Source organism: Lycorma delicatula, chromosome 5 (genome assembly GCF_047948215.1).
Source record: "Lycorma delicatula isolate Av1 chromosome 5, ASM4794821v1, whole genome shotgun sequence".
In the NCBI taxonomy this organism is placed as follows: Eukaryota; Metazoa; Arthropoda; class Insecta; order Hemiptera; family Fulgoridae; genus Lycorma; species Lycorma delicatula.
This window is the reverse complement of record NC_134459.1, coordinates 130,901,937-130,926,072: the sequence shown is the minus strand read 5'-3', so window position 1 is coordinate 130,926,072 and position 24,136 is coordinate 130,901,937. Positions and strand designations below refer to the sequence as shown.

The 24,136-nt window shown below is 26.5% G+C and overlaps 1 protein-coding gene across 1 annotated transcript in view; it reads right to left on the bottom strand.

Moving 5' to 3' along the window:
* LOC142324536 (neural cell adhesion molecule 2-like) overlaps positions 1-24,136 on the bottom strand; it is a 1,211,812-nt gene that overhangs the window by 647,133 nt on the left and 540,543 nt on the right. The window contains exon 5 of the mRNA XM_075365375.1: positions 1,769-1,972. Coding sequence (XP_075221490.1) covers positions 1,769-1,972 — 204 coding nt within the window. The remainder of the gene's footprint in view (positions 1-1,768; positions 1,973-24,136) is intronic.

The window sequence follows — 24,136 nt, the reverse complement described above, 5'->3', positions numbered from 1 at the left end:
TTTTATTAAAGTATTTTGGTATAGTTTAAAAGTTGCAATCTTACCAGCGATTTCAACACAAATTTATTATTAGAACGATTGTATAAATGAAATGATATTCGTTTTGTCTATGTAACAATTCCGAAAGCTGTGATGAAATTTCTATGGAGGAATAATGGATTTATATTGCAGGGAAATTTATTATTTATATACGAAATTTAATTTTAACTCAGCATTCTATATTGAGACAAAATAATAATTTAAGAAACAAAAACGATTATGCGCTGTTTAATTTTACGTTACCTTGAATTTGCGAAAAGTAATTAAATAAAGTTTTTACTTATTAAAACTAAATTTACACAAATCTATAATTATATTTAAATTATTATTAGTTGAAATCAAAACATTTATTTGATTTCCTATCACTATAAATAGTACAAGCGAAAAATCATTTTATACACATAACTTTTACTTTTCTGGCATCATAGCTTCAGAACTATACTGCAAGAAGGAAGTATAGTAATCGGTCTAAAATGAGTATGTTTTTATTTTTCTGTATTTTTCGACGTCTCATGACCCAGGGACCCCAAAGAACAAAAAAAGTAGACAATATTCACACGTATCTATGTACGTTAGTTTGAATTTTTGAAGCTTAATAACTTTTGGCTGGATGTACCGATGTTGTGAAATTCGTGAAATTCAGAGACTCGTGTATATGATGCAATTTGACTAAATTTTTGGGATCAATCTTTCCAGCGGGTAGTACAAACATTTTTGACGTCGATTTCCTTAAAATTTTGCAAACATAACCCCGTTATATATCAAGCTCAATATATGAGTGCACGATTATCTTACTATTTTAAAAAAACTTTTGCTCCAAAATTCTCTCCCCCTTTCACCAATAATCGGAAAAAGCTTATTTTTATTTATTGCATATTTTTTACATGAATTTCTTTTAATGTCTTCCTAGACAGAGTAATGGTGCAAATGACCCCAAAAAAATAAAATATCTATTTCTTGTATTTTTCAAATTTTTTTGGCGTTTATTTAAACTTTTAATAATATTAAGTTTTAATAATAAACTTTTAGTAATAATAATTAACCCATCCGGAAAATATTTTAACCTTGTTGTCACATTTTTTTTTCGAAATTATGATTGTTTTTTGTATTCGTTACCAAAATAAATCTTTACGAATTTTAAGTATATTTATTTTTAAGCATATTTATTTATTTTTAACTTCTATAGAAAAAAAAAGTCGTATGTATTCATTAAAAAAATGCTATGTATTTTTTTTCATACTTAAAATCTTGAGAAATCTACTGAAATATATGGATATAAATGCATTAAGAGATTTATTTATTCATATGATAACGTTATCTTAATCAATTTGTTATTCATAGGAATTTATTAATTTTACCCCCAAAAATTGATAGAGTTCTCTACACTAGTAATAGGTAATTAAAATAATTCATAAATTCTTATAGCTAAAATAGGGAATAAAGAGTTTTTAATTTAAAAGTTTTTTAATTTATTTTACTAAAATAAACTTTAAAAATATTTATATTAATCTAGTTTCACAGAGCATTACATCAAAGTAGATTAGATTATTAAGGAAATACCGTATTAATGCACAGACTAATAAAAGTAGGTCATAGAAGGGTAAAATAACAAGTTTTTCTAAACGTTGCTCTGAAAATCTAAATTCCAAAGAGAAAGAATAAAGCCAGATAAACACGATAAAAAATATATAAATAACTAATTTAAGTATAGTAATTTATTTATACTTACAATTTAAATCCAAAGTAACAGCACTAGAGATCGGAGCAATAATGTTATTATTTGATGCTTGGCACGTAAATATTGCATGAAGATGTCTTCTTTCCAAACGTTCTAGTCTCAAAACATTACGGACTCTCCTTTCTGATAATGTATCCCATGTATCGTCTAGTAAAGCATTCTCCTGCCACCATGTTACTCTAGGTGTTGGTCGACCTGTATTAAAACAGAAATATTTTACAAGTTTAAAAAACAGATTTTATTTTGTTCTACGATATATCAAATTAATAAAATTAAAATATTTTTTTAGAGATCTATTAGATAAATATTTAATAAAATCATACAAATATTATTAAAATTAACAATTATATCAAACTATTTTTTTTTTTTTTTTTTAATTTCTAGAGATGTGATGATAATACAACAATATATATCATACCATTAAAAACGATTTAAGTAAAATGAACTTTTAAACATTAACAGTAGTAAGAAGTATGTTACAGTATTTGTTTCGCTGAAATTATACTCATAGGAATATTAAATTTGAATTGTTATTGACAAATTGGTAATGGTTTAGTCGTGTAGTTGCTTAAAACCAGTAATAATTTTGAACGTGTAATAAAATTATTTACATGAACGTTGTAAAAAATATGTATAAAAATAAAATAAAATAAAATAATAAAATAAAATAAAATAAAATAAATAAAATAAATAAAATAAATAAAATAAATAAAATAAATAAAATAAATAAAATAAATAAAATAAATAAAATAAATAAAATAAATAAAATAAATAAAATAAATAAAATAAATAAAATAAATAATAAAATAAATAAAATAAAATAAAATAAAATATACGATAAAATAACGAGACATATTAAATTAATTGCTTGTCCTTATTTGTGTTTTAATATTTTTGTTTTATTTACAGTTTTCAATTACCTTTGAGATTTTTATTCGTTATTTATTATTAAAAAAATATACCAAGAGAAAAGTTTCATTGTGAAAACGATAGGATGAGGACGTAGTTTACTCATTCTTCTTTTCAATGTATATGAGTAATCAAAAATATATAAATATTGCTTTTGTAAATCTGATTATTAAAACTAAATAAGTAATATTTTTACTTCAGTTAATAATAATAGTGTGTTTGTTTCTAACACATTATTATTAATGTAAAAAAATACATTCGATCAGCTGTGAATACATTCATACGTGTTTTTCTCGCCCTCCGTATTTTGAAGTTTTTACTAAGGCTTTGTGTTGTTATTTAATTGTTTTTCGTTTTTCTGCTGTTTTTTTCCTCCGTTCGTTTTGTTTTTAGTGGTGTTTATCCACCGTAACCAAGTACTATTTGCTTCGTACTGATTTCATCAAAGACAGTTTTGATCTCTGTTTACCTTCGGCTTATTTACTACATCAATGAGACTGCCTCCCAATGTCCATCTCTCCTTAGCCCTTAGTCCCCATCTAAAAACAACAATTTTTGAATTATTTATATTAATATTTAATTTTCACTTGCTGCAGTAATATTGAAATTTTTTGATCATGGTCTGAAGTGTTTTCGGCTCGACGCTAACAAAACTAGGTCATCGGCACAGAGTAACACTGATATTCAGGTTAGGGATCCGTATCCCTTCATCCACTTCCTCGTGCAAATCATTTACAAACAGAGCAAATAATGGCGGGAAGAGCAAGAAACCCTGTCTGACATTGCATGAAGCACAAAACAAACAGATTACTCCATTCTTACAGGAAAAAAAGATTTAGTGTCTTCATACATTTTCATACATCATACATCTTCAAGATTTAGTTAAAAAATTTATCAGGCAATCCTAGGCAGGAGAGTTTGTAAGACCCCATGCCCGTCTACGTTATCAAAGGCGGTCTTTAGATCTATAAAAAAAAACTAACGTTTCCTTCCTCCTTTGCAAATCTTAACGTTAATTATAACATAAATATTCAATACACTATCCTTTGCAGAGTATCATCTGAGAAAACCTTCCTGGTATTCATTTAAACCCCCATTCCTGGATAGCCACTCTTTCAATAAGATACCTGTAAATAGTTTCGATAAAGAGCTCAGAAGAGAAATACATAAATACTTTTATTAACTTAGAGTTAGAAAAGAAATCATTTTATTTCCAAAATGCCGAAAACCTATGAACTTGGTAAATATTAGTAGTTATTTATAGTTATTCCATGAATTTAGGGTAAATTATTTAAATTATTACCCATAGTAATTTTCAAGTTATGATTGATAATTAATCAATCATACAATAAGTCTTTAATCATTATAAAGCTTAATTTTAAACATAACGATTTAAATGATTATGTGGAAGTATAAAGTAATAATTTTGGACTGGAAGAAGTGTTTGAAATCTTAATAAAAAAAAAATAATAATAAATTTAAATATGTATAAAGAAACATATTTATTACTTGAATAAAAATCAGGTAGCTTTGTTTACGAGAGAATACCAAGAAAAAAGTTTCATTATGAAAACGAGTACCAGGATGTAGTCTACTCCTTTTGCTTTTCAATTTATATATAAAAAAGCAATAAAGGAATTGAAGGAAAAATTTGAAAGTAGAACGTAAAATCCAAGTAAAAAAAAAGACAAAGATATTTTAAATTTAGTAATGATATTGTGCTTTTATCTGAAATTAAAAAAAAAAATATTTTCATGAAATTTTGAATCCATTCACAGGAAATAAATTAAATTTTAAAATAAATAAGAGTAACAGAAATGAAAAAAAAATTATTAAAAATCAAAATAATTAAAAATGAAAATGAAAAATTTAGTAATCCTAAATGAAATATTAAGATAGGAAAACAGAATGTACAAGAAGTTGCAGAATTTATTACATAGGAAATAAAATTACGATTTAAATAATACATAAAAATTATATTACAGAAAACAAGTTTTCATCCCGAAAATTTTCTTCATTAAAATATAACGAATTAAAAACATTAAAAAAAAACTACTTTTTTTGTAACCGAGTATGTTATAGCAATAAGAAAAATCATCCATTGTACATAAACAATGGATGTTTATATAGTTCGAAATAAGGACGTTTTAAAGTAGTTGTTAAAATTAAAAGTGAACAGAATAATCTCACTAGAAGAAAATAATTCAGTTTGTAGGTCATGTTATTTTACCAGAGATTTGTCAATTTAACAAAGAAAGAATGTGTAAAAGTATAAATCTTTACCCACGAAGAATTGAAAACCAGAATATAAATATTAAAAAAACATTTGAGTTTAATAAGTAACAAAAAAAATATGTAATTTTTCAGAAAAAAATTCGGTTTTTTACTGAGAACGCTAAGAAAGGTTCGTATGACTCTTGAAGATGTAATAATAGATTCTTCGTAGTATTACAAAACTTTAGTGTCTTATTATTTTCATTAGATTTTATTTCTGAAATGTTGTTGTACATTTAACAAGTAGTAAGTAATATTTATTTACGAAAAAAATGATAAGACTTTTGTGTTCTCGAAAAAACTATAGATATTGGAACTTAATAATATATCTATCCAGCTGATTTCAAATCAAGCCACTCTGCTCTTTTAGATAATCTTATTTTGCATTTATTGGTGTTATGCGGTAGTCTTTTACCAATTATTATTTATATTATTGTGGTAAGAACGAACAAAAATAGCTTTTTTGAGAGTTCTACCGCATAGGTTGAATTGATAGCTTGCCATTAAAAAACTACCACCAAACGCAATGGAATATTTATGCTGCCAATTCTATTTGTTTATTACTCGTTAAATTTTAGATGTTTTTCGTTAACTGTTAAAGAGCTGCTATTCAATTTGTAAAACAACTTTACCTTCATTCCTTAAACACAAAACATCAAAACTTCTTCAAGCTTTTTCATAAATTGAAGAATGTAATACATACGAAATTTATCGCTAACCTAAAGTTTTTTAAAAGATTTTTTTTTATCCGTTTATAATTTACTTATGTCAAAAAGGATAGATTGATACTGCTGTGTGAAAACTATTTCAGGGCTTATAATTATGGTTTACTCATACCATCCTGAATTAAATTTTTATTGGGGAGTAAAAATACTGTAATCTGTAATTTAGAAGTCATTTATTCGACTTTTGAAAAGTATTTATTTCTATTAACGCCAAAAAATTATACTGCTGGTTTTAGAATTAAAATATCAAACGTAAACTGAATTTAATTTTAAATAAAAAAATCATGGCTTAAATGTATTTTTAGTCTATTCATTTTCAAAGAGATAATTGAAAAACAGCACTTAATTTAAAATTAAAACAAAGAAAAGAATTTAAAAAATAATAATTAGGTTACATAAAAAATTTTTACATCTAAAATTGAATAGAACTATTCAGCTATTGTACACAAATTTGCGGTATACAGAAGTGTAAGCGTACTTTATGAATACTCGTACATATACAGGATAAAAGGTTAATCTGATTAGTCTAAAAAGAGTAAAATTTAACAAACAAAACCACACATATAATTATTCATACATAAAAAAGAACTTTGAACTCTTTAACATTTTTATGAAACGCGCTGTAAAATAAAATGAAAAAAGTAAATTAAAAAATCTTCCTTTACAGATACATATAAAAAGAATTTAATAATAATAATAATAATAATAATAATTATTATTATTATTATATACTTTTTTGTTTAATTTTTCACTATTATTTATAAATAAAAAATTATTAAAAAAAATCAATAAACGTTATGTGAAGTGTTGGTTTTGTTCAGTCTTTAATGGGAATGAACAAATATGATGAAAGTAAAATTAAAGATAAAAAGGATGAGCGTAAAAATTTAATTTATGTTATCTATTTCTTCCATTGTACAATCGACTAAGAGGGTGGCAGGTCAAGGTCACGCATGAACAGATTTGTTCTGCATACGTTTACCTTTGAACTGTCTTTGTAATCATTAACATACCCGATTTTCAAACATTACCCGGCGTTATATATATATATATATATATATATATATAAACTAGGCAGATCAGATATAATATCAATAATTACAGCTAGAATATTTGAATCTTGTTTATTTAATAGATTTAACAGAGTCTATCAAATTACATATTTTTTTTTAGTTGTATATAAATAAAGAAAAATAAAACATAAAATAATAGAAATATTTTGACAAATAAGTGGGTTACTTTAAAATAGCTTCTTTTCAGTAAGAATATGGAATATCCTCCATTTTTATATATAATAAAATATATAATATAATAATAATAATATACAATAAAATAAATGGGTACTTTCAGGTACATTTATAATAACGAAAACCAACGTATGTGGTAGTTACTTTTTTCTTTTACTGTTTAGCCTTCGGAACCAGGTGTAAGGTATTACTTCAGAAGATGAATGAGGATGGTATGAATGTAAATAAAGTGTAGTCTTGTACAGTCTCAGGTCGACCATTCCTGAGATTTGTGATTAATTGAAACCCTACCACCAAAGAACACCGGTATCTACAATCTAGCATTCAAAACTAACTAGTAAACTACTTGTTACGCAGTAACTACGTAGTTACTAATTACGTGCTAACCAACATATTAACGTAGGTTTATATTATATATCATGTTTATATTATTAGGATGAAATGAATGAAATTTTTGTAGCGTGTGAAAATGCCAAGCCTGACCGGGATTCGAACCCGGGACCTCCGGATGAAAGGCCCAGACGCTATCATTCGCGTCACCAAGACGTTGAGGCTGAGCAACGTTAAACGTTTAAGCGTTACTATTTTTCACGATTTGTTAACTGAGCGAAGAATTTTTCGAATATTTTACGATACACTTATGTATTGATAGGCCGGTCAAAGAGTGTTGACTCCACTATACCATTAACAGAAAACATGCAAATATGAAAACATGCAGATAACAAAATATGGTTTAAAATTGAAATCATGAATAATTTTGCGGGAAGATTTGTATTACACCACTTATTTGTGATGAAACTTATGTATAGAAGTTTTTTCGGACCGGCAAAAATCTTTCTTTGAATATCAGCTACGGCCTTTGGTGTTCTAACGGAAAGCTGCTCCCTATTTCGTTTGGAATCGATCTCTATTTTACGCCAATTTTAAACGAAACGGTGTCTCTTTGCTGGGATACTGTCATTGGGAAACTTTTCCGCGAATAATTGACACGTTTCTTGAAAAAATAAAAAAAAATAATACACAATTTATAGTTTCCACTACAGCAATCCTTTCGATGACTAAATAAGGGTGTTTAACAAACACCCTAGTGCTAGTATAACAGCGTTTAAGGTGTTACTCAATTCGAGCCAGCTCGGTTCGTTTGGATACCAGATAGTTAATTACCAGATGAGGCACATACGTGCAACTGTGCCTTTTTAAAAATGATCTTATTTCAGGATGTGTACATTTCAATTATCGGCTGTTCTTGTTCTGAAATTGTGACATAAAAGAAAGTCAAAATCTTCTCTAATTTTATTAATAAATAAAAATAGATAGGCTATTTATAGTTACGTGATAAGTACTCCAAATTACGATGTAACCGTTAGTTGAAATAATTCTTGGTTTGTGACAGACAATTATAATTTATATATTTTTCTTTATCTATAAAAATCTTACAAATAAAACAAAGATCATTTACAGCAATAAATATTAAATTTTGGCAATAATTTTTATCCAGAGTAGAAAAATAAGTTTTTATTATATTTGCGTTTCGGATATTAGTTTATTTTTATTTTTTTGTCTACAAAACACGAAAACCCATCAGAGCTAGGAACGGAGGGAGTGGTGCGAAGACCGGGATCGTCACAAAGTGGATGTCTTTCCCTACTAGGGTCAAGACGTTCACAAATTTATAATAACATAAAATGATTTGGTTTATCTTCTATTATCTAAAAAAAAAAACATACCACTTCCAGAATCTGGTTTAAGCAGAAATCTCTTTTTTATTAGCTTTTTATCATAAATCTAGCTCACTGATTATCTCTAATAAAATGGTTTGCACTTTAATGAAGTTTTGGACTCTCACGGTTTTATTTGGTAAATTCTATTTTCTAATTCTGATCAGGGTAGGATATTTTTATATGCTACGTAATTTATTACTCATGACAAAAAATTAATGCAATTATTGGTTATTACAATCATAAATAAAAATAATTCCGCAGTGAATATTATATTACGTAATATAAGAAATAATTTACCTTGCATACTATCAGTTACAAATTTATAGATCTATATTATAAATTTAATATATATTTACTTGGTAATTATTTAGCAGTTTAAAGGTTAAGATTTTATACGTTGACTAACAGGAATGAATTTAAAATGGTTTAAGATATAGTCAATAGCTTATAAATTAGTAATAAATCACCGAACTTTAATTTAATAATTAATGTGAGGCGTTAACAGAATACGTTTCACTTTTTACATATTAATATAAATAAAATTAGCTGAATAAATGACAATTAGTCACGTACTCTTCACATATTCTGAAAAGGCGATTTTTTCCTCAGTTATGTAGTTTTATTTTAGTAAATGTTTTAGAGAATTATATTAATGCTAGTATTACCATATTATTATTATGAATTAATTTTTATTATTGGATTATTAATATTATTATTATTATTATGGAGTAATTTGGAATTATGTGGATCGAAAGATAATTGAAAATCATGTAACATTTTTCTTTAAAAATTTTTATTCAACTATTTAATTAATATAATTTGTGTCACTATATGTATTTAATTACTTAACTTTTTACTTTTTTATTATGATTTTGAACATATTTATGCATAAGTACTTCAAAGGGGAAAATGTAAGGGATAAAATAATAAATGAAAAAATGGCAGATTTTTCCCGGGAATCGAAACTGTGATTGATTGATTAATATGTAAGATTAAATAAGATATATATTTGAGAACTGGTTATGCAAAAACACATGTTATCTAAAATTATTGTAAAACTTTTTTAACTGTTTTTAACAATATTTATTCAAGAAAATTTTATTTAAAACAAATGTATTGTAAATTTCATGACAAATAGGATTTTCAAGGTTTTGACAGGACGCAAAATAAACATACATAATATTTTCTATCAAGTAATATCCTCCGTTGAAAATAAAATAATAGTATTGGACAAAATGTATTGAAAACTGAGTAAAATTTAATATATCTTGAAATTTTTTTTATACAGTATAAAACACCAAAAAATTAGTAAAAAATATTTTTAACTGAACAATTATGGAATTAGAATCTTAAGACCTTAAGAAATAATTTATAGATTATTTCAGATTATATCAGTCTTATTTTTATTTTTCCTAAATATTTTTGATAAAATCCTGAATAAGTAAAAATATGAGAGAAACCATTATAGATAAAGAAAGTTGCAGCCCCAATATGTTTTCATGCTATCTTAATACTACCATTCGTTATTTTTTTTTATTTTATCTTTCTCTCAAGTAATCAAGATTTCTTATTGTGAAAAATTTAATTCAAGTTGTAGAAGTAGTTCCTAAGTTATTATTAGGTAAGGAATAAGAAAAAGCCAAAAATTTCAACATATCATTTTAAAAACCATCTTAATGTAATTACTATAGTTTTTATATACTACAAATAAAAGATAAAACTTTTAAAACTTTGCTTCTTAAAATTTCATGTATAGACAGATCAGAATATTGAGTAACAGGTTCATGATTATTGGTAATCTTTCAAATTATAAAGTCTATTCATATTATTTGTATGAAGTCTGAAAGGTAAATAGACAGAATGAATTGATTACACCTTTACCTCAATAAATAATTAATAAACAAACTAATTTATTAACTTCAATGAAACAGAAACAAACGTATTTAATTATAATTAGGTTGATTCCCGTCCATTCAATTCCTGTTAAAGCAATCATTTACAACAAAAAACAAAAACGAAAGAACAAATTTTTTTTGTGTTCAATAATATTTTTAATTAACTAGCCGATCAGAGCGAGCCCTTCCAGTCTAGTCAGGGGTAATGCCTGCAGGGGTAACGCGTTACCCCTACCGGTGTTACCCCGGCTATACAGCCCCAGTGAAGACCCCCACTGTCTTCATCATCCACACGTTTGTGAGGGCAATATTGATAAATAACAATTAATGCAGTTCAATCTATAAAAACTATCAGTGTATTGTAATTACTTCTGAGCAATAATTTGGTCAACACAGGACTCGAAACTTTGAGTGATCCGAAGTATGCGGGTTTCAAAATAATTGGCTCCCATCTTAAAAATACTAGTTATAGCTGTTACCCGTCCTTCGTATAAGTGAAATAATATTTTGCAAAGATTTTAACATTACCTGACAAATACCACGAGAAGATGATTGTACTATGTTTCTCATTTTTTAGTTTATATTTTCTAGTCAAGTAACTATAGTCACGTGCAGCCAATCGCTTCACACACATTATAACAGTGGCAGTGGCTGTGTTGGTTGAGCCGTCACGCCGCGCTGTACACCGTCGCACCTTTAAAGATACTTAAATCGATAACCTAAAGATATATCGGGAAAGACAAAAAGATACATTTTTTGTAAAAAATTTAATTTTAAATATTACAATTTGTTTCAAAATTCGATTTTACCATTAGTTTATCCACAGTAAAGTTGATTACTAGCAAGAAACATATCTAGTTGTTACCGCAACCAATTTAAACGGCTACAATCTAGAAAAAATGAAACATTTGGTAGGAGCAATAACCGTTTATTCTTTCCAGGTGTTATTTAGTTCACTTTCCAGGTGTATGTCCACAGACTCAATAGAAACCACCGAATTTTATACACATATATATAAAAAAGATATTAAATTATCTCAAAATTTTTAATTAAATTTTATTACATGTTTAATACTGCTAAAAATATCCTATGAAAAAGCTATAAAAAGTGGACATTGGAACATATTTTGAAAAAAAAAAAAAAAAACATTAAAAATTGTTCACTATAAATCTAATAATAAATGGAATTTAGTATATTTTGCAATTATCATCAGTAGATATAGAGAAATTAATGAGTAGATATAGAGATATAGAGAAAGATAAAACGAAAAGGAATAGATAACGATTCCACATGAAGTAGTAAAAAGAGAGAATTTCTACATAATGTTTTTGGTATATCATAAACTATGTAAGTTTTCCATTTCGAAAGAAGAAATAAAATTAAATACAAGACTGTATTTAACTGGATTAGACTAATCCAGTTAACCTTGATCATCTGAATGATCAATATAAGCTCATATATATTGCAATTTTTGAATCCCTCTAATTTAAAAGTCTCCTTCATCGTAGACTTAGGTTTTGACATCAAATAAACAATTAAATTTCTACTATAAAACAATTTCTACTTAAATGAAAACATTCTTATATTGAATAATAAACAAGAACGAATCATGTAAATAATTCAGTAGATCAATAGGAATTTTTTGGATACCATTGAATGTAACTTCGTTTAAGACTCTCACAAAAGGTCTATTTTAGAATATTTGTCAATTATTTTAAATAGAAGAAAATTATTATTTTAAATAATGAGTAATAATACAATTTACCCTGTTCAGAGGAAATTTTATAAAACATAAAATTAAGACAAATGGTTCATCAGACAAATTATAAACAAGTGTAATTTAAAACTGTTTACTATCACAAATGAAAGAAATCGTGTGAATGTTTTGTATATTTCATTCACTGAATAATTTAAGAGAGGGGTGACATCTCTGCTTCAAGAACAGGACACCAACTAACATTTTGCGGTATTATAACACGTTTATTTATTGCTATCGGTTTCATCGCAAGATATATTGCCGTGGTTATCAAACTTGAAGGAATATGAAGGGAGTTAAGAAGAATGTTGAATATGTTGTGTTTTCTAATAAAATTTGATATCTCTATTTTGTAAAATAGTATTTATTTAAATAGTGTACATGTAAATCTTAATCTTAATATTTTATACCTATGCGTTATTTATTTAAAAGAGAATGTTATATTTTGTTTCATATTGTGATAATTTAATCTAACATATTCAGAATACTGTAGTGTTGTGTTGCTTTTGTAGTGTTGTGTTGCTTTTTCCGTTAATATTCTGCTATACCCATGCACGAGATAGACGATCGAAGAGGTGTAACAGGAGGTTTTTAATTAAACTTTTCATATATTTACATTTTTTAATTCTACTGTATATATAGATTATCCCGATTTAAAAGTCAAAATGAGTACTTATTTTTGATATTCATCTATAAGATATTTTTCCTCTTTCAGAATTTATAAAACGAAAACAAAAATTTGCAAATTTGTTTTGACGCAATTTTTTAATTCATTTTATACTTTGTTGAAGAAAAAATAATTTAAAATAATTATTTTCGTTGGTTGCTATGAATTTTAACATTTAATAAGGCTTTAACGTTTAAAGCTTTTAAACTCGATGAGGTTTGCTTCTTTGATCTGAATACACTGCAATCAAATTGGTTACTCATTTGATACATTTAGAAATTACATTTAGCCTCAAGCCCAAATGAAGTAAAGTAATATTTAACTTCAGTGCCAGTGTTATTGTAAATCAAAGTGGTTTCACAAATAAAACCACTACGTAGTAATTAAATTATATAGATTATAAGAAACACGATACAAACAAAGAAAAAAAAAATGTTAAAAGTAATAGAATAATTAAACGTCAGAACAAAACTATATCAAACAAAGTGTAGTAAAATAGATATAAAGGGATAATCTTCAAGTTTAACAATTACATTAACACGAACTAACATGTAGAGATCTAACAGATGTTCTAGTTGACACTATGAGTAGAACAATGTTCTGTAGGAAGGTACTATGTAGGATGGGGACTTACGGCTGTACATCTGAGAATGACAAACTATTACATATGCCCCAAGTCATAATTACCTATGCATTAGTCCTTGCGGGCTTATCACAAATAATATCATTTGCACGAAATATATATAATAATATACGCTACATATTTAATAAGAACTGGATTAGTTATTCAGTTCGATATTCGTATAACTTCATAAAATGAATTAATTAAAATAAGTTGAAGGAAAATAAAATAACAAACTAATACACCAGACTTATTGTTGATAATAAAACTGTATAAGAGTGTAATAAATTTCTCAGAAAATAAAATAAACGTATATTTATACACAAGATTTACATTTATGTATAAAAATTATAGTTTAAGTAAAGTCGTTATGAAATATAATAATTTTGTAGACTGTTCTAGTACATATTTACGAGTATTAAGATATATTAACGAAATTAATCGTAAAATTAATAATGGAAGAAAAACGAATCGAAAATGTAGGATTTTAAAAACCATGTATTTGTGTTTTATTTATAGAATCTATCTACAGATGTAATAAAATTATAATACTATGATCGTCCCAGTACACGTACCCCGCAAAAACTACTGGAAAGATTTTAATAAAATTTCTCAGGTTTATACCTTAGAGGGTTGTTCATTATCCCCAATTAGAATTATCACGATATTCCTAATACGGGTTAAGGTAATAAAGATATTCATTAAAAAAAAACAGCCTTTTACTCAATCTGTTACCATGGTAACAGAAATATAATGAAGTAAAATGATTCATTTTTTTCTTTAATGAATTCACTAATAATTTATTGGTTTATTATTATTTTAATTAGCTTAAATTAGCAAATTTATTATGGGTTTTTATTGTTTATTTTAGCTGTCGATGTTGGATTGTCAAAAGTAAAAAAAGTATGACTTCAAGAAAGAAAAGGTACCTTTCTTATCGTTCAAAGTCTGCTAAAGGTATGAGTATCTCAGTCCTCTGAAACAGCTGAAGTGGGCGATTCTTGGTTAGTTGCTGAATAAAAGCGTTACGCCAAGACACGTGTTGTAACTTCGTTTACAGCAGGAGCGTATCAGTGCTTCTACGTCAAGAACGAAGAAAACGTTGGAGGAGATACCTTTTCAGGCTTTAATTATTATTAATCAGTATTTACTCCCACAACCATCAGAATAATGAACTTATTGGGAATCCAAGCTAGGGGTCCTGTCTAGACGGAAAAGGCAAATAAAGCAAGCCCTGACCGGCTATTTATAAACAATTCCCGTTACATAATTATTCATCATCAAATCTACCTTATCTGTAATTTAGGTATACACAGATTGCGAGATACTGGCAATAAAAAAAGAATAGATTTTTAAAGAAATAATAAAAAAAACAAAGTAAATAAAAATTGTTGAATATAGTGTGATCAAAATAAAATTGATTGTATGAAAATTAAATAAAAGCAAAGAAATTAAAATATCGAAACTGTGCTAAACTGTATCAAAATAAAACAATATGAAAAAATGAAAAGTGCACCGTTATAAGACCACTATTCTGGTGTTCCTGATAAAAAGATGCTGACTATTATCATTTTATCTCAAAGAGTTGGCAAAAATGAGCAATTAATAAAACGAAATGCAGATTCATTTAATAGGTTATGTTAATTTATTTTATAAACTGGCGTAAATTTCAAAGAATTATAAAAAAATATATATTATTTTTTAAATTTACAAATACAACTATGAGTAAAAATGTAGTACTACCATAAACTTCAAATAAAAATGCTTAATTTTAATTTTCCTTACTTTATTTTATTATTCTTATTTCAACCTCAGCTTTATGTTCATATCTCCCCTTTCTAATTTATTGTCTAAGTTTAATTGCTTCGTCGTCATGTTATTAGTATCCCAACATCTAATGAAACTTCGATATACCGGATCGGGAGATAGTAGGTTAATGACCTTTATGTGTAGAAAAAAATATTATGCAATCAATCCTTACAAGAATCTAACAACATAATGGTAGCCGGTAGACATTATTGAGGTGTCGAAAGCGAAAAAATATAACTGAAAAACTTATGTTATAGCTTTGAGTCCTAACAGTAAACAATATCTTAGTTTAAACAACCATACATAAATACAATTTGTAAATTAAATTATTTAGAACCGCCAAAGGAAAGTGTATTTAATACAACTTTATTATTTTAATTATTCTCTATTTCTCCTGAAGGATAAATAAATAAATAACTACATAAACATTTAATTTAAATAAATAACAATTATTATTGTTACTACGTAACTATTACTGCATGTATTTACAATGCTAATATAGTAAATTATTTATTTTTACAATCCAACAACACAAATGTTTTGGTTACTTTCAATTTAACGAACATATCTCTTTTTAATTCAAATTTATGGTATGTTTTGAGTATGGGGAGGGAGTGGGAGAGGGGATAATAGGAGAGCTGATATAAAAGGGAGAGAGAAAGACGGAAAACGTTAAAAAAAAGGGTAGAAGTGAAATAAACGAGGGAGCCTTTCTGAACCTTCAATGCACGGTCGATTTACCCTCGCGCCTTGCAATTTTACACACAATTTATATTAGGCTGTAGGTTTATATTAGCATCCGTGTTCTAAATTAAAAATTAAAATTTGGATTATTCTCATCATCATCATTTCACCAGTAGAGTAATGAACCGAAAATTTTGATCACGTTAAAAACGACTCGTTAATGCCTGAATGCATATATTATATATATATATATATATATATATATATATATATACACACACACACACACACACACACACACACACACAACTCTACAGAAATAAATTAGTTGATTTGCTGATTTCAATTTATGCGATTGTAATTTGAAGCCAAATTACAATCGCATAAATTGTACACACTTGTTTATGTTACGAGGGGAAAAGTATATGTAACTTTCCTTTTAGATTTAGCTAAAAATCTAAAATTACTTTACAAAAAAACACGACAATCATTTTTGAAAATATAAACATACACTATGAAATAAATTTATATTCACAAAAATAAAGTAGGGAATACACATAATATAAAATTAAAAAAACAATTTTAAAACTCTATCAATCAAAAAAGAAAATTATGCAAAATGTAATTTGTGAGCCAGACCTCTGAAATTTAATTTAAACTATCTCATAATGCTAAAAGTAGTATTTGAAAATAAAATACTATCGAGTAAAACAAGAATTTCTAATTAACAGCCCAGTGTGTTCAACAAATAACCTTAAATAGTTAATTTGTTTTTAACAAAGTTCTAGTTTAGATTATACTGGCACTGAGAGTACATTTATATAACATATACATTAGTTTATTATGGAAACTGATAATTTACATTCTAAATTTTTGCTGACAGACTTGGGACTGAAATGGCTAGATATATTAAATTTCAAAAGTTAAGAGAGTGAAAAACCTTGAGATTTTAAATAAGACAGAATTTTGCCATACCAAAAAAAAAGTAGATAAACGTGTAATAACCGAAACAAAAGATTAAAATCTCATATTTTAAAATGAGTCAGAAAATTCACAAAAGAATAAAACAGTATGTGGTAGACAGTGTACTGGACCAATTCAATTTTTAAAAATAAATGGAAGCGAAATTATTGCAATGGGATTAATTTTAAAGGGTTGGATGAAGTCGTATCAAACTAGATGACATTTATAGATTCTGTAAAAATGTATGATAAATTTAAATGGAATCAAATTTTAAACATATTAAAACATTATAAGAAAATTTAATTAAAACATTCAGGTACGGAAGCTATAATAGAAACTGAAAATAAATAAAATAAGGAAAAATAAGCTGCAGGGTAGTAGCCACTAAGCGACAGTATTATTTGTGAATGGTATGTGAAGGAATTACAGAATAATTTACAGACAAATGGTACTTGTTTTGACTGAAGCTAGGAATGATTAACCGGAGGTAAGGAATATAATGGATTCACGATTTACAGAGAAATGTAATTTGAAAGCAAAAAGGTAAGTGAAAAGTAAAAATATGACAAAAAAGGAGATAAAGGAGGTATTAGATAATAAATTCAGGTGACGGCAATGTGATAATAGTACAAACATGTTTTATTAAACTAATCATTTTTAAAAGGTCAACAAAATAGAAAAGGGTTATCTAATGAAGAGTTTGTAGACGTCAAGGAAGTATGTGCAAAATTTTTACCTGCTGGTGCAAAACATATAAGAATTAGAAGAAAATTGTGTTAAATATTTGTATATTTTTTTAAATATTTTATAGAGTGTAGCAATACGTGAACAATAACGAAATTAGAATAAGAATAATAATTCTTATGATTTAGAAATCTGGTGTAACAGAAGTAAATCATGGATCAATAAAGTATGTAATGAAAAAGTTTTAAAACGAAGAAGAAAAATGTATGGTAAAATTTAAATGAAGCAGAAAATACTGACCATATATTAAAATCTCTCACGTAAGTGAATTTTGTTCTAAGTGTAGAGGAGGTAGGAACTAAGAGTGTAGATATAAAACAAATAACGGGGGAAGTAGACACTAAGAGATTTTCAAATAAAAGTAATACATCAAAGCAGACAAATGATAATATGTGAAAAATATTTACCTAAAATTTGTTAAGTCCTATCTATCATTTAGATTTATTATAAGCTTACTGTAATAGTCCTTACACAGAACTTAGACGCAAGAGAAAATATACATCTTAGAAAAACATATATTGTAATAATCGCGCAGTTTTTATGTAGAACTGCGCCAGTGCTAAGATTCTCTTCCCATTTAATACTCAGCCAACAAAACGTTTACATGTTCACAACGTTCGAGCCATGATTCATGTCTGAGTGCCATACTATTTCTTTCTTGTTCTATGCAGCGTACAACAATAATAATTACACATTAGTTTTCGTAACGTTTATCATTACTTTTTTTTTCTTTTACTGATTTGTTGTTATTTGTAAATAGATATGCTTAAAGAAATAAAATAAAAAAATTATGAAAGTTTAGTTAAATATATCAAAAATATTCTTCAAAAAAATATTTTTAAGCAAAACTCATAGCTAAGCCCGAAAAAGTTTAATAAAATTTGATACTATTACTTACATGTTTAAATTTATTCGTTGTTATACTTAACTTCTGACGCTTCTGATAATGAAGAAACGTTAATTTTTACGGGCAGTAAAAGTTTTTCGTGAACATTTGTCTACTGGAGTCGTTTGCCCTAAACAGTACGCCATTGCTAATGCAATCTGTCCTGTGTGTTACCGTATTTATTTGCTTTAATTAAACGTTTATATAGCTGAGTAAATATATTTCCAAATTCTTCATCGTAATTCTAAAATCGTTTCTAAAAGAAACGAACGTTTTCATTTATTCTTTAATATTAATTATTAAGTAGTAGAATTTAACTATTAAGAAGTAAGTCAGTAATTTTACTTCAATAATCGTAAACAGAGTTAACTAATTTATTATTTTATTAACACGGTCCATCAGCGTCGATGCAATTTATAATGGAGCTGAAAATACCGGACGGCCTGAACGTGGCACCAGTGAAAAGATGATTTTTTTTTGTTGACAAGTTTGTTTCTTATTACCTTAGAAATATATCAGAAAGCTAATGGAATTAACCATTAAAAAATAAATATTAAGAAAATCATTTAGGATGTAAGGTTACCTACTGTTCTGTTTAATTTATCCTTCTTTCAATGTTATGTTCCAGATAAAAAAGTTAATGTAGTTGAAAGAAAATTTCAAAACATTGTCAATTCTACATCTTATATCGTTTGCATTTCATTTTCAGTTTTTATCATAAATTAATCTAGTTTGGTGTGTACATAAAAAAATAAATAAAAATATTTTGATGAATAATAAATTCCAATACATTTTCCCTATCGAAAGTAAATATAAACATTTATTCTTGTAATAAATTTATGCAGAATAGAAGTCAGAAAATGTAAAATAAATGTGCAATTACTTTATTTATTTTTCTTGAATTATAAAAAAAAATTATATTTCCCTAAAACAGGCTGTAAATAAACAATTTCATTATAAAATTTTCACATTATGAATTTTGTTTATGGTCCGGAAAAATTCATTCAATAATGCCGCTAAGTTCCAAAGTCCGTTTATCTAGCTTACATGGATATTTACATCAGATGAGTGCAACTATAATAGCATCAGCGCTTTATATCTTTTATATATATATATATATATATATATATGAGAAAATTTAATTCAGTTCATAAAGTTAAAAATAGAGAGTGAATCGTAAGAGCGTATGAAAAATACTAACATATTCATATACCATTGGTATATCAGAAGAAACATTTTACAAAATGCAAATTAGCATAAAAATAAAAACAAAAATTTGTATATATATATAAATATATATATGTGTGTGTGTTTAACCATTCGTGAATACAGCTATATTTTTTATCTTTTAAAAATAAAACTGTGTTCACCTCTTTTATAAAAAAAAAGTAATAGTTGTAAAGAAAATAAACTAGGTATCAGTTTTTTCAGGGTGCAATAAGTTTTTCAACTTATAAAAACTATTCCAACTTTAAGTCGACACAACAGAAAATATTTTTGCCTAGATAAATTTTTTGTTACTTGAAATATAAAACAGAAAGAAAAAAAATGTTTTTCAGCTGTGCTTTTCTTTATTTGTAACAAATATCTAAGTCTTTTTTTTACAAGGAGGATTAAAAAATGTCTAATTTAAAAAAAAACCACCAAGAAAACTTGAAGAACCTGTAATATTGTAATAAGAAAACAGTTTATCAAAAATGAGAAAAAAAATAGGCCAACTAAGTATCTAAACGCAAACAAAGAAAATAAATTATTAATAATTTTATATATATATATATATATAAATTTTTTTTTTTTTAAATAGAAATTTATGAGTTAGATTCCTGTGTTTGCGAAGATTTTGTATGCTTGTCTGCAAGTGCACCCGGAGAGTTTGCCATATATCTTCTGTGATGTGAGTATTTCCTTCAAGAAAATCTAAACTAAAACATTCTTGATGCTTTTAGTTATTACATTCTTCAGATTTCTGATATAATTAAGATGCAATAGAGTATAAATAGTGATTGAATAAATGGAAAAATGCAAATCAAAATAAGGTGAACAACAAATTAGAAAACCTAGAATTTGATATTAATTTACATTTTTCACCGCGAAAAAAATACAATCATTCATTTATTTACTACAATATCGACCATTTAACTACCAAAAATATATTATAATCTACTAGATAATACCAAATAGGAAACTAATATTCTAATACTAATTTGCATACATAAACGTTTAACAAAATCATTATTAAAATTTCATAAATTCGAAATAGGAAAGTACGAACCTATTTTCAAAATGTTATAAAACAAGTTTTCTAATAAGATTCTGACCAAGTACGATTATATATCTCAATTCTATTGGTCTTATCTTAGTGATCATTCACTCGGGCTGTGTTTGCAGCCTGAATGTAAAATGTCCAGTGTCTATTTCGTATCTATTGCGACTGGTTATTGAAAACCAAATACTCCGACATATCATTGTGTAAAATCTACAAAATTTACTTTTTTTTTGACATGACATGCTGTATCAATCAACTTCCCTCACGATAAACAATGTAAATTAAATCCGCTAATATGCCATATATGCAATATAAAGTGTTTTCGACTGGTAAAACAAATATGTGAAACTTATAGACAAAAATATTTGTTTTCTGGATGGTACTCAGTCTTGTTGTCAGATATAAATGTAAAATTTGTGATTGTATGTGAGAGTAATGTTAACATTATTGAGGGAGGAGTACGTATTTTATCGGTCAAAATTCGTTATATTCCAATTGGTAAATTTTATTCACACCTTATGATTGGTTAAAAAAATGGATATTATGATTGGTTGGAATTAATCACCTAATAATTGGTCAATTCCTTTAACAGTTGTAAGTGGGGAGTACTAAATTTTTAATTGGTCAATTGTATTTGCGCTTGTGATTGATTAGAGAAATACTGTAATTGGTTGGTTACTGAAGTAATCTATGGGGACGGTGAAACTTAAGAGTAATCTGCGATATGCAAGGATGAATGTGTATTGTCATTGGTTTATTTTTGGGAGGATTAGTAATGTATTTTGGTCATATTTCATGCTTATCACGCCCGTTAGCTGACTGTAATGATGGGGAAAATTTAAAAATAATATTCACCTAACTATTGATTGCTGGTATCTTAGTTTTTTGACACATTCTTACATTAGTCTCTGATAATATAAATAAGCTTACAAAAATTATTAATTTTTATACGGACATATTTTTAAGGTTACTTATTAAAATATACTTGTAAAATGACATAACTTACGTTTACAACCAAATTATATGAAACTAATCTGTAAAATCTAAAAGATTCAATATTTACTTTTCAAATAAAAAAAATATTACATCAATTTATTTTAAATTGCGATTATTTTAGAATATACCGTGCAATTTGATATCACGTTAGTTTTGTATGTGAAAGCAAAAACATTTGCAAAGTTATATATATTTATTTCATTTTATTACTAGTAGATTGCTCTCATCCAAATAACTACAATGGCATTTTTAAGTTATTATTTAGTACCAATTTATCTCTGAAAAGGTTTGCAGACATAAAATAATAAATGTTGCATGAGGCGAGAAGTGGATACAATTTCATGTTAGTTTTCTTTTCAGAAACATGGACGGCACTAGTGGTTAAAGTTTATATTTCATCAATAAGCAAAGCGAAGGGTTTATTTAAAATAATACCAATAGATTAAATAATATAAATATATTATTTATTTTATTTGAAATTGTATGGTATCTTGGAAGCTGATTTGGGACATTTATCTACGAAAAAAAGTTTTATAAACGCCTTTTCGGCTTTTATTTCGAGTAAAAGCTAACAATATTTCATCTTAATTTCTATTTGAAGTGTAAAATGAAGCCGTAATAAAATTTAGGGAACCTAAATAAAAAATAAAATTTGCTGGCTTTGATTTTAAACCTCAAAAAGAATTGAATGTATTTTTTTCTTAGTATTGCACTAGTTATCTCGAAAAGTACTGAATATATATATGGGAATCTTCTTATTAATATTTTCAGATCAATAACCTATAAAATCAACAATTTGGGTTCCTAGGATTTTAATATGGCTTTTTTTTATTTTACTCTTGGAGTAGAAATCATGAAGAAGTATTTTGCTAGATGTAACTGGAAGTGAAAGAATTTCCAAATATATGAATTAATGTCTCAGATTAGTCTCCGTATATTATTGTGGAATTTTTAATCGTTCTATATGTATGTTAAAATTTTTTTATTGGGGTATATATATTGATACAATCACAGGCGGTTTCGAGTTTTATTCCATTGCAAGTATTTTCTCCACCTAATTACATACATTTTTATTTATTATTTTCAAAACTAAATTTTTCAAATTTTACTTAATATTTCATTTGTTTTCAAATAATCGCACGTAAAATAAAAAAAAAATCCTTTGCTGGGATTGTACGAAATCGTATCAAACATTACTTTTTATGTTTTACGGACAGTATGTTTTCTCATTAGACTACAAGATATTGCTAAATTTATCAAGACTTCCTTATGATTTTTCCTGAACTGCTTGACAACACAAATATTTTTGAGGGTTAGTGGGAGATTCTAGGTTTGTCTCTTTGTATTGATAAAAAAAGACAATGTTTTCAAAAGTTTTATTTAAAATCATGTATAAATGTAACAACAGTGATGTTAAAAAGATAATTTGAAAGAACAATATACTTACATTAACCACAATAAGTATTACAACTAACGTTAGATACACTATCTAGTTTGAATATACCGAAAAGAAATATCTATTACCTTATCTTCCTATCAATTGAGGCCAAAAAGTCATATGAGGTAAAATGATGTTTGTACATTATTGATTCCAAGCCTTGAATATCTCTCTGCGTAACATGATATTACTGTAGGATTGTTGAAGAGCCTTTACTTGGGAGCCGTTACCTTGTTTTCGCTAGCTGCTGCTTCCGCTGTATTCAATCAAAACAGAATTGAATCGACTAGTTCATAAAGAATACAACAATTTAGAATACGATAATGGTTTCATATGTAAACGAAAATGAAATCTTTCTAAAATAAACACGTGAGGAAGGATAAAATATGAAGCCGGTTGTGGAATTACTTCAGAATAAGTGACAACAAGAATTTTAAAAAAATAAATAAATAAAAAGTAATTCAAGAAGTGTAGATAATGAATTAGTTTTTAATGTAAAATTCTCGTAAAATTGATATTTTGTTTCTGAATTTTTCTATAAACTAAGTGATATATTATTTGTTTTAGCTTTCAAATAATTACATACAAAAATAAGTTTATAGATTAAGAATGCTGAAATAAGTGCAAAAGAAAAATGTAGAAATGGTGTTTTCTTTGCATGTGTGTGTATTTTCTGTAGTGACCTATAGAGAATAATTTGATCAGAAAAGAAAACAGAATTTCTTGTCTATATAAAGTCCTTTTGTTTTTTTCTTTT